The 17660-nt window shown below is 44.1% G+C and overlaps 5 protein-coding genes across 10 annotated transcripts; 2 read left to right on the top strand and 3 right to left on the bottom strand.

The window, feature by feature from the left end:
• Window positions 1–363: 363 nt before the first annotated feature.
• Window positions 364–3600, bottom strand: LOC6635356 (zinc finger protein 184). 2 transcript variants are annotated; one of them, XM_032437451.2, is made up of 4 exons: window positions 3197–3600; window positions 2392–3135; window positions 1858–2330; window positions 364–1801 (listed from the first exon to the last, which is right to left on the bottom strand). In XM_032437451.2, exons 1-4 carry the CDS (start codon window positions 3392–3394, stop codon window positions 1480–1482), a joined length of 1737 nt encoding a protein of 578 aa, XP_032293342.1. In that variant the 5' UTR covers window positions 3395–3600; the 3' UTR covers window positions 364–1479. The 2 variants fall into 2 exon arrangements, with proteins under 2 accessions (XP_032293342.1, XP_002058902.2); XM_002058866.4 differs by having other exon boundaries at window positions 364–1790; window positions 3197–3598.
• Window positions 3601–4562: 962 nt separating this feature from the next.
• Fkbp12 (peptidyl-prolyl cis-trans isomerase Fkbp12) lies at window positions 4563–5492 on the top strand. Its single transcript, XM_002058867.4, has 3 exons — window positions 4563–4723; window positions 4871–4941; window positions 5001–5492. Exons 1-3 carry the CDS (start codon window positions 4687–4689, stop codon window positions 5217–5219), a joined length of 327 nt encoding a protein of 108 aa, XP_002058903.1. The 5' UTR covers window positions 4563–4686; the 3' UTR covers window positions 5220–5492.
• mip40 (Myb-interacting protein 40) lies at window positions 5466–6387 on the bottom strand. Its single transcript, XM_002058868.4, has one exon. It carries the CDS (start codon window positions 6295–6297, stop codon window positions 5500–5502), a length of 798 nt encoding a protein of 265 aa, XP_002058904.1. The 5' UTR covers window positions 6298–6387; the 3' UTR covers window positions 5466–5499.
• A 324-nt stretch (window positions 6388–6711) lies between these two features.
• Window positions 6712–11569, top strand: gcl (germ cell-less). Its single transcript, XM_002058869.4, has 4 exons — window positions 6712–6976; window positions 9137–9317; window positions 9377–10324; window positions 10390–11569. The coding sequence occupies exons 2-4, from the start codon at window positions 9178–9180 to the stop codon at window positions 11051–11053; spliced, it is 1752 nt and encodes a 583-aa protein (XP_002058905.1). The 5' UTR covers window positions 6712–6976; window positions 9137–9177; the 3' UTR covers window positions 11054–11569.
• A 157-nt stretch (window positions 11570–11726) lies between these two features.
• stmA (Protein EFR3 homolog stmA) lies at window positions 11727–16491 on the bottom strand. 5 transcript variants are annotated; one of them, XM_015169188.3, is made up of 10 exons: window positions 16386–16491; window positions 15930–16325; window positions 14933–15137; window positions 14725–14878; window positions 14423–14668; window positions 14180–14221; window positions 13754–13884; window positions 12826–13689; window positions 12129–12753; window positions 11727–12069 (listed from the first exon to the last, which is right to left on the bottom strand). In XM_015169188.3, exons 2-10 carry the CDS (start codon window positions 16012–16014, stop codon window positions 11917–11919), a joined length of 2505 nt encoding a protein of 834 aa, XP_015024674.1. In that variant the 5' UTR covers window positions 16015–16325; window positions 16386–16491; the 3' UTR covers window positions 11727–11916. The 5 variants fall into 5 exon arrangements, with proteins under 5 accessions (XP_015024674.1, XP_002058906.1, XP_015024673.1 ...); XM_002058870.4 differs by having other exon boundaries at window positions 15930–16491; XM_015169187.3 differs by lacking the exons at window positions 15930–16325; window positions 16386–16491 and adding an exon at window positions 15607–15764.
• Between the last annotated feature and the right edge of the window lie 1169 nt (window positions 16492–17660).

Below are 17660 nucleotides of genomic sequence, written 5' to 3'. Positions count from 1 at the left end.
ACACACACACACACACGCATAGGCTAGGCAGTGTTAGGCCATGGTAATGCTTATGTCGCATAAGACTGATGAAAAGTGGGTGTGGCAGAGCAAAAGAGGCTCATTATATAGAGTATATATATATATATATATATATATATATAGAATCGTTTCGTTAGGCATAGCATTTGAGAATGGATCTTGGTTAGATCAACAACAAGTTAGCAATACTTTGTACAACTATCTTAAAATGCCAGTGATTTGTTTTAAAACTTCTTTAACGCTAGATAAAAGCAAACAGCTGTTTAGTTTACGTTTTGTTTAATTACTATACTGAATACGATATGTATTTTGAGCTCCATTTACCTAGAACCGAACTACCTCAAAAGGCTCAAAAATCAATTGGTATATTTTACTAGTTAACTCCTATACATACATATATATATATATTGCTTTTTTTTTTGTTACATTTTAAACTAATCAAATAATTGTCCTGGGTTGAATTTTATAAGACTGACACCGACTCACACACACACACAAACACTTACGCACACACACACACGCAAGCAGGCACAACATTTAAACCCAATCGAATGCGTACAAAATTAACTAAGCGAATTAATTAATTGTAAGCTTAATTGAATTGTAATTAGAATTTTAGTTTATAGTGCAAAAATAATGCAAAAATCAAACAAACATGCGCTGGGGGCAATGCAATAGGCTCTATATAAGTACACATAAGTATATGCAAAAACTTATTCTTACACATACGATAAAGATATATATATATATACATATATATAGCTATAGCGTTAATTCATTTGTTATACAATTCTAGAGCGTAAGCGTATCGATATGAGAAACAACAATCCCTGTGTACATAATATGCATAAATAATTGGATGCAAACCAAGTATTTTGCCGTTATATAAAAGTTAGTGTTAATTGAAAATTTCTTAAATATTTGTAACTACAATTGCAATGTGCAAATCATAATTAAGGCAACATTTTCGGTATGAATGCAAAATAAAAATGACTGAAGATATATCTACACATATATGAATAAAAGAAAACATGTGCATTGTTTCTATACAAATGAGATCTTAATTCTGCATGTTAAGGGTTTAACAATGGTAGGCTCATATTTATTACAACATTTACAATTCGAATATAAAAATATATATATATATATACACATTTCGATAAGCATCAGTGGTTGCTTAGCACAGAAATAAATTGAATCATACTAATTATACAATTATTATACACATAAGACTATAAGCAAGTACTCTTAGTTAAAATGACTTTGATCAACGAGCTGATACTCTAGAACCAGCTGTACTTCAGTTCTAGTCAAATATATATGCACAACTCTACAGGCAGCCCACACAATTGGGCGGATTGCGATTGTCGAACTCGCAAATGCCAATGGCAAAACGGAAGGGTTTATGATTTGGCAAATGCATGGGCCGATTGGATATCCACGGCATGTGCGGTATGTTCAGCACGCGCACCGTGTACTGCTGTGTCCGGGCTGGTTCTTTGTGTACGGGATTGATAATGGACAGCTCGTGCTGGATGCGTATGAGGGGTGGCTCATCGTTGGGGCTGTGCCGCTCGTGCTCGCAGTGGGCCAACAGCTTGGCCTCGCTAAGAAACTCCAAGCGGCAATAGTTGCAGTAATAATTGATGCCCTTGCTGTGCAGCACCTGGTGGCGATCCAATTGATGCTGGAACTCAAATTCATCGTGACACTTGTGGCATATGTAAACGCCGCGGTTTTGCCGATGCAGATGATAGTCGAGGAAAACCCTACCAGGTGTCTCAGAAAGTTAATCTCTCAATGAAAATCGTAAAATACATGTTTGAGTCCACTCACTTGCTGGTGAAAACGTCGCCGCATTTGTGGCAATAAAACCAGCTCATCTTCCAGTGCTGCATGTAGTCGTGCTTCATTAGATTAACGAGCGTGTCCGTTTGATAGCAGCAGGTGGGCACAAAGCATGAGAAGGCCTTCAGCTGCACCTGCGTTTTAAGCAGATCCAGCAAGTAGAGATCATACTCCTTATCTGTGGTTATATGCGACTCCTCCAGCACATAATCATCGTACAGCATGGTCAGATTTAGGGCGCTGTTGCTGTTGCTGCGACTGTGGTTAACTATCCAATCGCCTGTGAAATTCATGCGCCTTGTGTACATCGTGTCGGCTATGGAGGTGGCATCTTCGTCGTCCTGCTGATCCTCATCCGTCTCCTCATCGCCCAGTTCACCATTATACCAGGCCAACGAGCAGGCACGCGACCGCGATCGTGTAGATCGAGGCTGTGTGGGAGATTCTTGCATTTGCAAAGCCTACCATAAAGCGTTTTGAATTGAATATACCATCTAGAACATACTGCTTTAGAGTACTTGCCTCTTGTTTGGCACTGCAGATGGTATGGTGCAGCTCCCACTCGTATTTCGTGCCGAATTCCGCTTCGCACAGACTGCACCGATGCTGGTGGCTGATACGCTGGTGTTGCCGCAGGGCCAAGCTGCCAGCGAATTCCTTCTCGCAGCTCTGGCATTGAAAAGTATGCGAGTGTCGTGGCGTTTGCGACAGAGCCTGATCCCCATTATCGTTCTCGTCATCCTCTTCATCGTTGCCGGGTTCATTGAGCACTCGACACTTGGGTCGACGCTGCGTCTGGCGGCGCCAACAACGGCGCACGTGCAGCGTATAGTGATCCTTGCGAGAGTAGACGCGCTCACAATACTGACACACCCGCCGTGTGCGCCACTTCCAACCGTCCAAGGCGTTGCTGCTGTTGTTGCGCAGGCCACCGGACTCTGTGGCGGAGGGAGATTCTGGTGGTTGAGCTGAGTACGCTTGCAGCACTGAGCACGACGATGCAGTGGACGTGGGCGAAACGGTTCTAACTGTTCCGGTGCCATCCTCCTCCTGTGCCAAGGGCACCCCAGTCGTAGATACCTCAGCATCGGCAATAGGCGGACTGTCACATTGCCTTCGCTCCACCGGCGTTCCAGTCTGTGATTTCGCCGTGACGGTCAGGCGCTGCAGCCGCTGCATCAGCGTGCGTGTTACCTCCGAGTGCATGTTCAGCTTGCAGACGCACTCGACACATATGGCTCGCAGCGTTGTCTTGACTATGTCTGCCTGCAATTGTGCGAAAATGAAGCGAAATGGGCGCTAGGTATCTCTGGCTGATGCCACTTACCGACAGCTTCCAATCGCGGCTTAGGCGTCGCTGCATCACACTGTTGCCCCGCAGGTCCAGCAGGGCGGATGACGAGGACTTGCTACTGCCGCAAATGGTGCACACTTTGGTGTTGCCCTCCGAGGCATCCAGTTGCGTTGCATTTGCCAGCCTGTCGTTGCTGTTGCTGCTTGACTCGGGCTCCGGAGCAGCCAGCATGTTGCAACTGGCATTCGACGCACTTTGAAGTCGTAAAAGAAAACCGCTTGTGTGCCGTTCTACAAAGTCATGCTAGACCAGCAGGATTGCCAAACAGCCAAGAATCTTGTTTCTTTCCTATATGTATTACTATTGTTACAATCTCTTTAGTTAAACACTTTAGTTTTCTTATTTTCTTGTCAGTATTAAATGAATTGGTAATATTATGTGCTTTTTCGCACTTTCTAACACTGAACATGTTCGATAGGCGCATAACAGCCCTGTTTGGCATATCCATGCAAAGTGTAAGCAATTTCAATTCATTTAATTTGAGTTGCTGAAAAAATGGATATAATTTCTGCTGCTAATCTTTACCTACGTCAGATAGGCGAGCTGCGGCCAAGCATCTCGGATTTGAAGCCCAGCATTTTCACAACAGGCGGACCAGAGCCCAGATCACTCGTTGAAATTTCTGGCAAGCGTAGGAGCGGCAAAACTCTTCTGCTAATGCAGCTAGTGGCAAACTGTTTAACACGCTGTGATGTCATACTAATTAATATTAACCATAAAATCGATCTTCAGTTACTTGGAAAACTTTTGCAGGACGCGGTCAAAAATGCCAACCCACAAGCAACAGCCGTCGAATTGCAAGAGATCTGTGAGAAGTGCATGGACTCATTGGAAATTATTAATTGCTTTTCATCCTTGGATGTTCGCTTGGCCATAAAAGCTCTAGATCATCATATTCTGCTTGATAACGAGAGGGTTAGCCTAGTTGCTATTGACGGACTTTGCGAATTCTATTGGTTTGACTTGCCGCCAAATGTGCCCATGCGCAAATATACATACTATATGAAATTTCTGGAGCGAATACACAGGATTTCAAAGAGATTTTATGTTTGCTGCATGTACACCGTGGACAGCAGCTATCTAAAAACGTCATACGCGCCTTCCAGAGCGATAAACATAGATCACAAGTTGCAGTTGAATTGCTTTAGGGGCAAACGAACGCTGAACAACAAAAGAATTGTCATCAACGAGAGCGGTATCCAGGTTATGGATTAATGAAAGAATTTTTAAAAATTGCGCGTATTTTCATTTGGGCGTTAGTGCTGGGCGTAATATCGATAATTTTAGTGCATGCAGCGACGCACTGGAAGTCGATTCTGATAGCTATTAGACTAGGCCACAACCTATCGGGATTTTTAATACTTGGTGTCATCTCTGGTTTTTCTGTTCGACGCGACGAGAAAACGTGCTAGTTTTTTTCAGCAGCCCGATTTATAAAATAAAACAAACGAAAAAACATAACAATGGGTGTACAAGTTGTTCCAATTTCAGCCGGCGATGGTAAGCAAATAAACATTTATTTTATTGGATTTATGCTTTCCTAACCCTATTGTTGCGGCTCTGATAAAAAAAAACCAAGTATTTTTCCGCTCTCTATATACATACATACATATATGCATCTCACTCTCACACGCCTTCGTATTGCAGGCAGTACCTTCCCCAAGAATGGCCAAAAAGTTTCGGTGCATTACACTGGCACTTTGGACGATGGAACCAAGGTGCGTAATTGAATAGCTCAAGCATTTAATTGTAATTATATTCTCTCTCAAAATCTTAGTTTGATTCGTCTCGGGACCGCAACAAGCCGTTCAAATTCACCATTGGCAAGGGCGAAGTTATTCGCGGCTGGGATGAGGGCGTTGCTCAGCTGAGCGTTGGCCAACGGGCCAAGCTGATCTGCTCACCTGACTACGCCTACGGCAGCCGAGGCCATCCAGGTGTCATTCCCCCTAACGCTACCTTGACTTTCGATGTCGAATTGCTCAAGGTCGAATAAGTGGTCGGATGCAGCAAACAGCCGAAGACCGTGTGTGTGTATGTGTGGTGAACACCTGCTACACACATGCACACACGCGCGCACGCATATACACACCTATAACCTGGTGCGCTCCGGCAGTGGCAACAGAACCAAACAAGAACAATCCAACAGCATTTTAATTCTATTCAAAATATAAAGGTGGCCGCTGTGGTCCATGAAATTAGACTTAATTACCAACACAGATAAATGAAAATGGCAAACGCATACAAATAAAGATTTATTCAAGTGAAATACAGTTTTATTCTCGCTTGCAAACAGCATCCATTATCTGGTCAATTATTTCATAGCGCTCATGCTCGTATTTCTGTGCATGCTTCAGCCAGTGACTGCGCACCCGCTTCCAGTGGCTCACATTGTCCGCCAGCAGCTCGTCTTTGCTGGCGTCTTGCAGCTTCGCGTCCTGGGTTTGCTGCAGGCGGGGCGGTATTATCGGCAAATCTGTTTTGCGCGCCTGTGGCATCTCCTTTAGGACCTTCAGTTCGCCGCTCAGCAGTTTCGCCAGAATCTCCTCCGCGTCGTCCTCCCGTTTCACTGTTGGTGTTGTACCATCTGTGTTATAAATGGCCACGGCTGGATTGCGCGGCTGGTTGGCCATCCAGGCGCGGCATATCGGGTACAGCGGCGTCTTATCTTTATACTTGGACAGGTCTAGGCTGCGCTCAAACAAACGCATCACGTACGATTCGCTGTGGGATTTTTGTGCTGCATTATTGCCGTTTTTTTTGTAGAGCGACCGCTTTGCTTTGGAACGCCCTGAACCAGTTGCTGGAGCAGCAGCTGCCGTTGCCGATGTCGACGTGGTTTTTAATTCTGGTTGTTGTTTAGCATTCAGCTGGGCGCGCTGTTGCTGCTTTTGCAAGAGTAGCTTCTTGGAGGGACGACCCCGTATGGGCAACTCGGATTCAATGTCGTCGTCGATTTGCAGCATCGGTAGTGGCGCTTCTGGTTCATCCTTTGATGATTCTTTACGGGATTCCCGCGGACGCAGTGATGACTCCCCAGCAGTGCCGCGTAATTTCTTTGGCGTCACTTTCATGCTGATGCTTCCTTAATTATTTTTTATGATTCTTTCAAATTTTCAAATGTAAACGCAGTGAATGTCAAAAGCGTTAGTGATGGTCATTTGTAAAAGTCCACTTATCGAAATTTTAGTCGATTCTGAATTTAACAGTTGTGGGCTGTTAGACTGCTGTTATTCATGCTTACGAGCATATTTGCTTGTTGTAAAATTCAAATTCGTGTTAATGTTCTTTCAAGCATGCAAGCGGCTATCTAAATTTCTGTAGTGCAATTATTTTGCATGTATCTATATTAAATGCAAATATATATTAATAGCTGTGACACAGTAACGGAAGCTGGCTAGTGTTGTGCTGTTAGCAATAACAGCACTGTAAATTTTAACATTTTCAACACAGTGTTATTTTGTTTTTACTTTTGTTGTTTTCTGCTCTCCAAGAAAAGCACGAATGATTGAGAGTTGCTTAAGATTCACGGGACGGAACGGTTGTTGCTTGTGGAGTGCGCAAAACCATTGTGCATGAAAAAGAATACATAAATTGAAATACAACTAATAGAAATGAATTTTTAATAAATTATTTTAAACAGTCTGTTGTGATTGAACAGAAGTGCTACAATTGTTAGTAAATTGACGTAAAGTCTAGTGATATTTCAGTTACATAAAAAAATAAAAGCAAAACTGTAACTTCACATTTACAGTAAGTTTGCATTATTGCATTGTATTTGGTTTGTTTTATCAGTTCGCTAGCTAGTTTTGCATGTGTATGTGTACCTTGGTCCGTCGTTGCATTTTGCGTCTTTCGCTCTGGTTTTGTTTGGTGCTCTAGAGTAAAGAGAGTCCTCTCTCTGCACCACGCACTCACCAATACAGACAATTGTATGCCTCTCCACCTTAGTATATTACTGCGTCGTTGCTGTTGTATTCTCCACTTCTCCCCCACATATTCCCAAATTTACTTTCGTTTGCTATTTATATTAACGATTTACTGTTACAATGGCAATAGCAGCATCGCTGCAGCCAGTATCATCATCAGGAAATCGGTGTGTAAGCAACAAAGAGAGCGAGAGAGTGCGCGAATTGACTGAGAATGGGGTGAGGGCGGCACACATGTTGACAAGCGTTGGCACATTTTATTTTCGACTCTATTTTAAATTGTCTTAGAGTATGTATATGTACATGCATATAGCCCCGCTATCAGTGCCGCACAACAGTAAATTTGGGAGACTTAAAACGACAGCAGCAGCAGCAACAGCGCATTTACCAATCTGGTCCGTCTTTCCGATCCACCGCCGAACAGCTGTGAATATCGTGCCTCGTCGTGTTGTCTCGCAAGTTCGCTGAACCTCTATGTATGTTTGTATGTCTGTTCATATCAAATCAAACTATATCAAAGCCAAATACTTTAAACCTGCACACAAACATATATAAACATATTTCATAGTATGTTTAACACATATATACATATATGCGTGCACATTTTGTTTTATTTACTCAAATACACATAAGCATCTACCTTTGTTGATGTTTAGCAGACAGTGTTTGAGAGTTGAGAATGGCGCAGCCGTTTAAACGTTTTGACTCTCTTTAGCGTTCCGTGCGTTTAGTGCGAGTTCGAATCTCGCTCCGCCCGAGCTTGTTGGCTTCTTTGACGACAACTCACGTTACTTGGCCGTAACTACTCGGGCTACAGTAAATTTTTTTATAGTTAACATTTTAAAGAGAACCTTTTTATATAAAGTTTAAACAATAATCGACTTGCTGGGATATTTATTCTATTCTCTGTCATTATTAGTATTAGTTTTTTTTTTTTCAATTGTATGCAGTCTAATGAATGGAGCGCGTGCAGCAAAGTGGGAGAGGCTGTAAGCTATCTGATATCATCAGCGTTTGAAAGTAACGACAAAACGCTCGCTCTCTGCCTCTCTCTCTCTCTCTTGATAGCTCTTCGCTCTCGTTATTTGTTTGTAGTGACGTAATTTGCAGGCACTGCATTCGAATATCTTGTTTTGGTCTTATAAGAAAAGTGTGCCCAAACTGGTTTTGAGAGCTTCAACTGCGCCGCACCAAAACAAACTGGGTATCTAGGTATATATGTGTGTGTGTATCTGTGTATGTGTATTTGCTCCTGAGCATTCGCAACTGAGACTGAGTGCGTAATTTCCGATATGGAGTAACAAGCCCGTAAAAACATGTTGTAAACAAAGCAAAATCAAAGCTTTTTTTAAGTATTGTTATTATTATGGCAACGGCCTTGACACGGTTACAACATCCAGTAACAGCAGAAGCAGCAAGAAAAACATAAACAAATGCGAATGCATGTTGTATTTAGCATATAAACGGGTTCGCGGCGCAACATCTGCTACTCGATGGACTTTTGGTCGCTTTCGAAATCGTTCTATTTATAAACGGGCCTCCACTTTGAAGGTTGCCCACAGGTGACATCATCTGTCAAGCGGAGCAGCCGTAGGAGGGGCTACATCTGTGCGCTAAATGCACTGAACTCCACTGCGGTTGACTTTCCCCCAAAAATCCACTCGACGGTCGCCCACCATAAAAGGTCGTGATCCGTTGTGGGCGTTGCGGGGAGAGGCAAAAAGTGGGTCAACTTTGTGTACATAAACAAAATATGTAGCCACGCGACCAAACCATCAAATGTCCACCGCCCAAATATTGGATGAATTAGTGATGGGCGAACAGCATTTCCTTAGATCTATATAAATTTCGAATATGTACTTTTGATTTTAAGTCACACGATATTTTATCTATTGACACAGACACGTAGGGCTGGTTCGTGACTGTTCGTGTCACGAAAGACTTGATCTCTTTGTATATCCATGCTATTTGTGTCTGTTTGTAGAATTTTGGGACGTGCTCCTGTTTGGAGAGAGACGCACAACCATGGGCCAAATTGTTGGATCCATGCAAAACAATGTGGCGGAGGTGTTCGGCGGCCGACGGAAGCGTAGACGTAGCACAGACACGACTGCGTCCCAGGAGGAGCGCGAGCGGGCGCAACTGGACGCAAAATCGCCGAAAAAGTAAGTTGCTCCTGAAGATTCCAGACATAATCCACTAATCCACAGTGTTGCTTGTGCAGAAAGAAGCTGCTGACGACCACACAGTATATATACAATGCTCTGTTCAAGGAGCAAAAGAACTCGGATGTGGCTGTGATGGCATTAGACAAGGTGTGGCATCTGCACAAGGTCTATCTTAGCCAGAGTCCCTACTTTTACAGCATGTTCAATGGTTCGTGGAAGGAGGCACAACAAAATTTTGTGCACATTAAAATACTCGACGATCGGATCAATACGGATAGCCTGGACGCAGTGTTTGGCTCCATGTACTCGGATGAAATAGAGATTGAAGTCAAAGATGTGATACCCGTTCTGGCTACAGCCACACTCTTCCATCTGGATGGCATCATCGACAAGTGCGCCGAAGTGATGGTGGACAGCATCAATGCAGAAACTGCCATTCAGTACTATGAGGCTGCCTGCCAGTACGGTGTGTTGAGCGTCAAGAAGTCCACCTTTCAGTGGTTCCAGATCAATCTACTTAGCATTTACAATAAGAATCCCAATCTGCTGCGGCACATATCCATTGATCTAATGACTTTGCTAACTGCCAGCCACGATCTGTACGTGATGCAAACAGAGTTCTCGCTTTACACACTCCTGCGCACCTGGATGTTTCTACAGCTGCATCCTCAGTACGATCCAGAGGATCCTGTGCAACGCGCTGAGGCACAAAAGACACAGGAACGACTGGTCAATGCCGGCGTGGAGACGCACACGCCCAGCGTGGATGTTGTTCAATGGACGTACTTTGCTAGCCGCATGGAGGAGCGTTCCTTTCTGGCCACGCCTGAGGGTCAGGCATATGTGCCCGTATTCCAGAAACTGCGCACTCAGTACCTGACCAATCACTATATGGATCTGAAGATTATATTCAACGACAACATCATTCCTAAGGAGTGGCTCTACAGGCACATACACAGCCACTGGGATGCCCTGCTGCGCATCGATCACGGCCAGGAGGATGGGTAAGTGACAGTAAACAATTTTAATTGCGAAATTTAAGTCCAATTATGATTGCACAATAAAACAGGAGTCCGCAGCAGCTGGACAAGGAGCAGTTCTTCGAGAACTGCATGCGCTGCGGTCGTTTGCTGCTCGAGCCTGGATATCAGAAGTGGCGCTGGACGGGCTTCAATTATGGAATGGATCTCATACTCATTATGGACTCGCGGCGACTGAACATACGACGCCACCATCGGCACGAGCACGAGCGGGTGCTCAGTTTGCAGACGAAACGAAAGTTTATGATACGCACCACGGTCACATCGATTAATGCGCAGCGCCAGCCGGTGTTTACCCAGACGTCGGAGATCACAACGCTCAGCCTGGAGAAGAACGAGGAGGTGTCGCTGATGGTGCTTGACCCAAAGCTGGTGCATCCGCTGCTCATATCCATTAACATGCTGGTCGTGATGCCGCCCAACCAGAGCTTCAAGGAGATTGTGCCGCAGAGCGAGGATTCGTCGCTGTCGGCAACCGCCATACCTATCTCAGAGATTGGGGCCAGCTGCGAGCGCTCCTTGACGCCAGCCAGCGCCGATGATTCAGCTGTTTGTGTTAGTGGCGATTCGGAGGCATCGACACCATCCTCGCCGTCCATGGGACTTCGACCAGCTGGACGCTTCAGTTGGCCGCGCGGTAATGCGGCCAGGACTAGCGACGGCGAGTCCTTATGTCGTGACGTGGCGTGTTGAGCGCGTTGCACACCGTCCCCTTCCAAGTCCTCCCCACATTAGGCACAACCACCTCGTTCTGTTCAAGGACTCGCCACACGAGCCTCGTTTTATATAGTTGTACATTCGTTTCTACGACTAGCTACGACTAGCGTGCTATACATACACATATATATGTATATGTATATATATATATTATACTATATATACATATAGTTAAACAGTCTACTAACGGTACGCCATATAATTGTATATTATCCTTTAGTGTGCTTTATGCGCCCTTCTATATTTTTGTATAATCGTTTACATTATCCTAGAAACTATTGTAAAATTATTTTCTAACAGATCCGGTTATGTTTTTTTTGCACACTTTTTGTGCGCTCGGCACATTGCTGTTAAATATATATATATATTTTTTATTTATCTATGTAAAGCTCAGATTCTAAGCGCTAAAGTTAAGCAACTATCGAAGTCGAAGAAAACGTATTCGAATCACAACTGCTTACATCATTAAATTTATTAACGTCTCACTTAAAACTCATTGCATTTTAATTAACCTCACTAAATTATTAAATGTCTTAAATATACTCAACGGGATTTTTCTATTTAATTGAGCTTGTGCTGCCCCCAAAGCAAGGATACAATATGGTCTGTTGCCATTAAATAAGAGTCCGAGTAGATATAAGCATATATATTCAGATATAAGCATAACGTTTATATTTCTCTTAAACAAGTATTAGCATGTAATAACAAAAATTTAATTTTAAATTGACCAGGTCAAAAATATCTATACCCTGCCCGTAATATACAAACAATTTCGCTATTATATACTATTGATACTACGTACGGTTTCCGTGACCAGGTTACTGCAAATAATATATGTTTTAGTAGTAGAACAGCTCTGGGAATTTCGTCTCGTAGACGGGTTTCTCATTGTTGGTCTGCAGTGGGGCTGTCTTATTGTCGCTCAGCGTAATCTGGCGTTCCACGGCCAGCGAGTTGAAGAGTTCATTCAGACGGTTTTGAATGAGATCATGCTGGAAATAGATGGCTCAATTAGCTATGAACCTTGAAAGACAAGGAGGAGTGGATATACCTTCGGTTCGGTGCGGCGCACCAAATCGTCGAACTCGCCCTCGCGGAAGGTACGCACAATTTGCATTTGTCGTTCGCGCTGCTCCCGTTTCGCCGCCTCTGTCGGTTCGGCCAGGGCGCGTTTCATTGCATCAAAGTTAAACTCTGGTGCTAAGATTTTTTTGCATACGCCCGGTGAGCTGTTAACGCTGTCCACATCACCATTATATAGGGTCAGATCGGCGGAGCTATTGCGTTGCGTCATGTGCGTGCTAACCGATTCAACCCAGGAGTGACGATGGCCCGGATTGTCGGCCTGGTTGAGCGTATACGGTGCACCGGTATTGAGTCGTTGCGCATCCATGCCCGCATTCTGCATGCATTCGCCCAGCGCCAACTTATCGATAGCCAGATGTGGTAAAGACAGGTTTAGATTCTTCGTAGACACCTTTTTGGGTTCCAACAAAGGCGGCAAATAGTAGGCGGCTTCTTCGCGGCGCGCCTCTACAATCTTTTGCGCGTATTCCAGCAAATTATTGATGCCGCTGACGCGTGAGATGAGCACCAGAAGCCCAATGGATATGGCGTGCAGATTGCATCTGTGCACGGCGCCCAAGGTCTCGACAGTGCTGGCCACTTGCTGTATGCTGCAGGGATTAATAATAGCCGGGTTTAGTTTGGAGTGCACCCGAATTGTTTATGTTTATGTATTTGCTTACCCCAATATGAACAGCAAGAACTCCTGCACTGTTTCGCTGCACGACATCTCCACAATGAGCAGAGCAGCTGTATTGTAGCTAGCTGTCAAGGCATCCACGCGATCCGACAGCGCCATGCTATCGATGAGCGCCTGCATGATGTTTGCGCCATATTTGTGCGTGAAAATGATATCAGAGCGCGATGGAGGCTCCTGGGACAGAGCCGGATACGGCTTTACGCTTACGGTGCTGAGCACCTTCTCGTTTTGGTGGCGATCAAGCAGCGCCTGGAAGATCTGCATGACAATCATGCGCGTGGGATCGTGTGGAGCGCGCGCCATTCGCAACAGGGGTTGCAGAAACGAGGCGGGAAAGGCTTTCTCGAAGGATACTGTGCTGTATTGGTTTCCCACTTTGAGCAGTGACTTGAGCAATATGTTCTGCAGCATTTGATCGCTTTTGCTCTTCTTGGACAGATCGGGCACAGTGTTCATGATAAACAACATGATTTCTATCTTCTGATAGTCTGGATGATGGTTGGCAAACTCGCCGAGCGCATTGATAAGCGCCTCCTGGTACTGCGACTCTTCGGGCGTTATTTCGGTCGTTGTGCTGACGCTTGTGCGCAGATGCGTCAGCAGATTGTTGATAATATCCAAAGCTGATGGACCTACGCTCTCGCCCGCTGCAATCGCAATTATCTTCGACAGCACCACCGCCAGCGAGGTGCGTGTCTTCGGCGACGACTTGAAGTTGCAGTCCAAATGTTGCATGAGCGTCTCCACCACCGTGTACGAGTACTGCGGCTGTATTGATATCATCACAATGCGGAATGTGTGTATGGCGAAATTGTTGGGCACCCACAGCTCGTGACGATCCAAATGCCTGTAGAAGATTCAAACTCAAGGATTAATCGGAGATACAGAATGACTTGGCTGATTAAACTCACGTCAAAAGCGGCTTTAGCACGCTGCGTATGTGTCCAAATGAGGCACGTCCCACCAGTTCGCGCAGCACCTCCTCGGCCAGCACAGGCGGTGTCACATTGACGGCATCTTCAATGGGCGTGAGGTCGCCGGACTGACGAATAAAAAAAGTTGTCAGTGCTACAATTTTTTACCTGCCAAGTAGGAGATGTGTAATAACTAGTAGGGTATTTCTTAAACATATATACAGTGAAAACGCTGCTAACGAACATTAATCGTGGAAAATTTTCCAAACCCAATTCGTCGGATGCTCTTTTACTGCTTGTCTCTTACGAGCTTTGTATTTTCTTCAATTGGTCCGTTCTAAACAGCGCTCAGTGTATAAAGCTTAGCTAGACAATTAAATTATGGAATTCGGTACAAATGCAATTTAAATATTCAGAAATTACCGCCAGAAAATTTTTCTTCAGAAACATAACGTTTACACAGAACTTTGTTTGTGTCGGTTATGTATGGATTCGTAATTGTGTGTTTGTGTGTTGAATTGGTTTGGGTTACGTTTCGTTTCGTTTGCATTAACAGAATATACGAAAACAACAAAATTAGTTTAAGATTGTTGAAGTTGCCAATTTTCTAGGAATACGTTAAGTTAATTGACCCTATTGGCAGCCAATCGACTGACCTGGACCCACCTGCATGTTGAACAGAAGCGAGGGCACAATCTTCTCCATGTGTTGGGCTTCCCAAATATTTTCGACCAGGTCGTCGGACACTGTTTTGCGTATGACGCCCTGCAGCCCCTTAATGCCGGCCAGTCGCAGGCTGTCACGCAAATCCTGACTGTCACTGTGGCACATGGACGAGAACTTTGAGATGAAGAAGTCGTAGCGCCGATGATAGGAGGGCGTGTCCTCGTTTATATTCGCAAACTTAACAAACTAAGGTGGGAAGACCAGTTAAATATATGGCAAGACTTTGATTAGGCGCCTCATACCGAATTTGTAGCCATTATTTTTAAATTCGGATTCGAGTCCTCGAGCAGCTTTTGCACCATGCGTAAAAACGATTCCACAAACAGGTTGAGGGTTGTCTGGGCGTGGCAAGCCTGCAGCAGCAGGTCCATAGCCTCCATGGCAATCTCGGCCAGCCTGTGAATGCAATCGGTTAATGATATCAGCTCGGAGGCAGCGGTCTGTACTCACTTGTAACGTTTGCGATTGATGTCCTTGGTTGCCTTCTGGTAGAGATATTCGCCAATGCGATCCAGCTTATCGGGCGAGCTTAGCGAATAGAACGTCAGCTTCTCCATATTGGACTTGACCAAACCATCTTCGGGATTGACGGGGAATATGTTGTCCACGAGCCGCTTGTAGCGCGGACGCAAAGCTGAGCAGCAGCCGCAGCAACCTAGAACAGCGCATGGGAAGGCACAGCTGTTAGAGGGATTAGGTAGGCAAACGTGTATGCAGCGATAGGTAAACATGACGTCGACGACGACGACGGCGACGCTGCGTCTGTTACGTCGTGGAGACAGTCGCCACTGCGGTTGTGCGTTAGGCAATCGGTAAAATGTGACTAATTAGAACCAACCCCAACTGTGACTCTAGGCACCGTAGGGGTCGCACCGTTGGACTGGGTGCGTCGGCCATTTTGTCGTTTATCTTATCGCCATAATCGTTGCCATGCTATATGCGAATTGACCTGCATCGCGTGATATGAGCGAATACTATTTTTATTGATTCTCTTTTGCTTCACATCTTCGCAAAATCCCTGTGTTCGTCATCGATTGCTGGTGTCATTCATTTCGGGGTCATGTCACGTCACATCGCGCCGCTCTGCTATATCATTTGATTGTTTGTTGGGTCCAATTACTCACCAGACATGTTTGTTCAACAGTCGTTACTTTTGTTTTTATCGCGGCGTTAGGTAATAAACGCTGCGATAAAACTATGCTGCTGTTGTAAATTTGTGTGCTCGAATATTGTTTTTCTCTTTCCTTATTTCCATGGAGCTGCCACACAGTCATATGCGGCGGTCTGGCAACGCTTTTCAAACATGAAGTTGGCTGTGCTGTTATGCAGCGCACTTAACAGCATTGCTCCTCACTATTAACTATTACTTTGGTTTAAGCGCGTGGCCCATATAGCTCGATTTATTTCTTGTTTTATTTTATTTGTGCAATATTATTGATATACTTACAACCAGGATCGGTACATTTCTGTACAAAGCTATCGAAGAACTCAGGCAGTTCAGGTGGTTCGAAGCAGCAACGTATTAAAGCCATTTGAAATCGCCAAGAATCGCGCTCAAAGCCGATGAAGACAATTCTGTGTGTGTGTGTGTGTGTTTTAATCCATACAGATGTTGTACGTGTGAGTGTGGTACCTTATTAGCCAAAATCAGCTGTTGACACGTAACGGGCAGAAAGCACCCGTTTTCAGTGCTCTAAGCTTTATTGCTATTTAAGGTACGTATATTTATATGCATGTCGATGTATACAGAAGATATGCACGTGCGCCGTTATATGATTTATCTATGGCTTGGTTTGGGAAGAAGATGACACTCTGGCATTTACATAAGGCAGCAAGTGGGAACCTAACGTTTGACATTAACATTAACAAAATTAACATAATGTTATGATGTTAATCACTTTACATTACTATCACTGTTTCTTCTAGCGTAATTTAATTCACATTTTTGACAAAATCTTGCAATTAAATTAATTAAGATGCTTTCACTTTTACTCGTCCTTGAAGAAGACACGGCGCAAACTTTGCTGTTAGCCTCAGCAAAAGTACTGAACGAGAAAAGTTTTGTACAGAAAATATTTGCCCACAAAAGCTGAGCTTTTCACTTGGCAGGCTTCACCAATGAGAGCTTTCATTATGCTTGAAATAATATTAAAAGCTCAAGGGATTTACCAAAGTTTACAAATCCCAATCGCAAGTTGTCGTAGAATAGCCGTGAAACTTGTTGATGCATGATGGGGAAAGGGCTTTCACCTTATCGAAGTTACCGTTAGATTGAACACCAGCAGGAATGCAAACGTGAGACGTCCACTTGGTTCTGTCATTTCGGCCGTCTATAAACGTTGGCGCCTTGAAAAAGATACGAATGCTTCACACGACAGTTTCTCGTGCGTTGACAACTTTATTAAAAGTTAAATGGGCTCCTTGCGGAGTGGCGGGAGGGAGAGCGGGGGGTGCCCAGTTGGAGTGGACGTGGGACGACAACAGCTTGGTGCTTTATAGTTTCTTGACCGGTTGACGCGGACGACGACGACGACGATGACGATCGATGATTTATTTGTATATTCTGCGTATTTCTCAGTTTTTGATTAATTACTGTGATATTCAAATATTCAAGTGTGTGTGGAAATATTTGCGTGAATTATTTCATTCCGACTGTTTCGTTTTGGGCCCAGTTGGTCTTCAGCAGCTACCTGCTGAAACTGCCTACATGATTTGCTTTGTTTATGACACTTGCCTGAATAGTTTCAGTTCCCTTGAGGATTAGCGCTCTTTCATAACTAACGTATCTACAAGACGAATTAATTAGTGAAGCGCCCAGCACATTAATGACCTGTGATAGAACGCAGGTACACTCAGAGAAAACTAGAAGAAATCGAAATTTCCTAAAATGAGAATAAATTGCCAAAATCTAAATTTCTGTAAATTACGACAAATCCTAATGCGCTTAATTCAAGGTTGTTTTCACCTAATTTAAATAATATTTAAGAATGTTCTTTTAAGGTGTCTACCTTTCATACTAGAATTGAACACACATTCAGAGAAAAATCTTATAAATGAAAATTTCTTCTCTCAAATCCAAAAGTCCCATGCTCCTGATGCTTTAAACTTTCTACCTTTTCTACTAGAATTTAAACACACTTAGAGAAAAATCGAAGAAGTCGGAATTTTCAATTATGAG

The sequence above is a fragment of the Drosophila virilis genome, chromosome 5 (genome assembly GCF_030788295.1).
Source record: "Drosophila virilis strain 15010-1051.87 chromosome 5, Dvir_AGI_RSII-ME, whole genome shotgun sequence".
Taxonomy (NCBI): domain Eukaryota; kingdom Metazoa; phylum Arthropoda; class Insecta; order Diptera; family Drosophilidae; genus Drosophila; species Drosophila virilis.
This window is presented reverse-complemented; position numbering and strand designations above follow the sequence as displayed.

Coding starts and splice junctions, on each gene's coding strand:
- LOC6635356 (XM_002058866.4), bottom strand. CDS start 3,394: ATGCTGGCTGCTCCGGAGCCCGAGTCAAGCAGCAACAGCAACGACAGG. Junction 3,136..3,196: donor GCCGCGATTGGAAGCTGTCG/GTAAGTGGCATC, acceptor GCACAATTGCAG/GCAGACATAGTCAAGACAAC. Junction 1,791..1,857: donor GGCGACGTTTTCACCAGCAA/GTGAGTGGACTC, acceptor GACACCTGGTAG/GGTTTTCCTCGACTATCATC.
- Fkbp12 (XM_002058867.4), top strand. CDS start 4,687: ATGGGTGTACAAGTTGTTCCAATTTCAGCCGGCGATG. Junction 4,724..4,870: donor TCCAATTTCAGCCGGCGATG/GTAAGCAAATAA, acceptor TTCGTATTGCAG/GCAGTACCTTCCCCAAGAAT. Junction 4,942..5,000: donor CTTTGGACGATGGAACCAAG/GTGCGTAATTGA, acceptor TCAAAATCTTAG/TTTGATTCGTCTCGGGACCG.
- mip40 (XM_002058868.4), bottom strand. CDS start 6,297: ATGAAAGTGACGCCAAAGAAATTACGCGGCACTGCTGGGGAGTCATCA.
- stmA (XM_002058870.4), bottom strand. CDS start 16,014: ATGGCTTTAATACGTTGCTGCTTCGAACCACCTGAACTGCCTGAGTTC. Junction 14,669..14,724: donor AAATAATGGCTACAAATTCG/GTATGAGGCGCC, acceptor TTCCCACCTTAG/TTTGTTAAGTTTGCGAATAT. Junction 12,070..12,128: donor TGCGCCGCACCGAACCGAAG/GTATATCCACTC, acceptor ATCTATTTCCAG/CATGATCTCATTCAAAACCG.
- gcl (XM_002058869.4), top strand. CDS start 9,178: ATGGGCCAAATTGTTGGATCCATGCAAAACAATGTGGCGGAGGTGTTC. Junction 9,318..9,376: donor GACGCAAAATCGCCGAAAAA/GTAAGTTGCTCC, acceptor TTGCTTGTGCAG/AAAGAAGCTGCTGACGACCA. Junction 10,325..10,389: donor GATCACGGCCAGGAGGATGG/GTAAGTGACAGT, acceptor ACAATAAAACAG/GAGTCCGCAGCAGCTGGACA.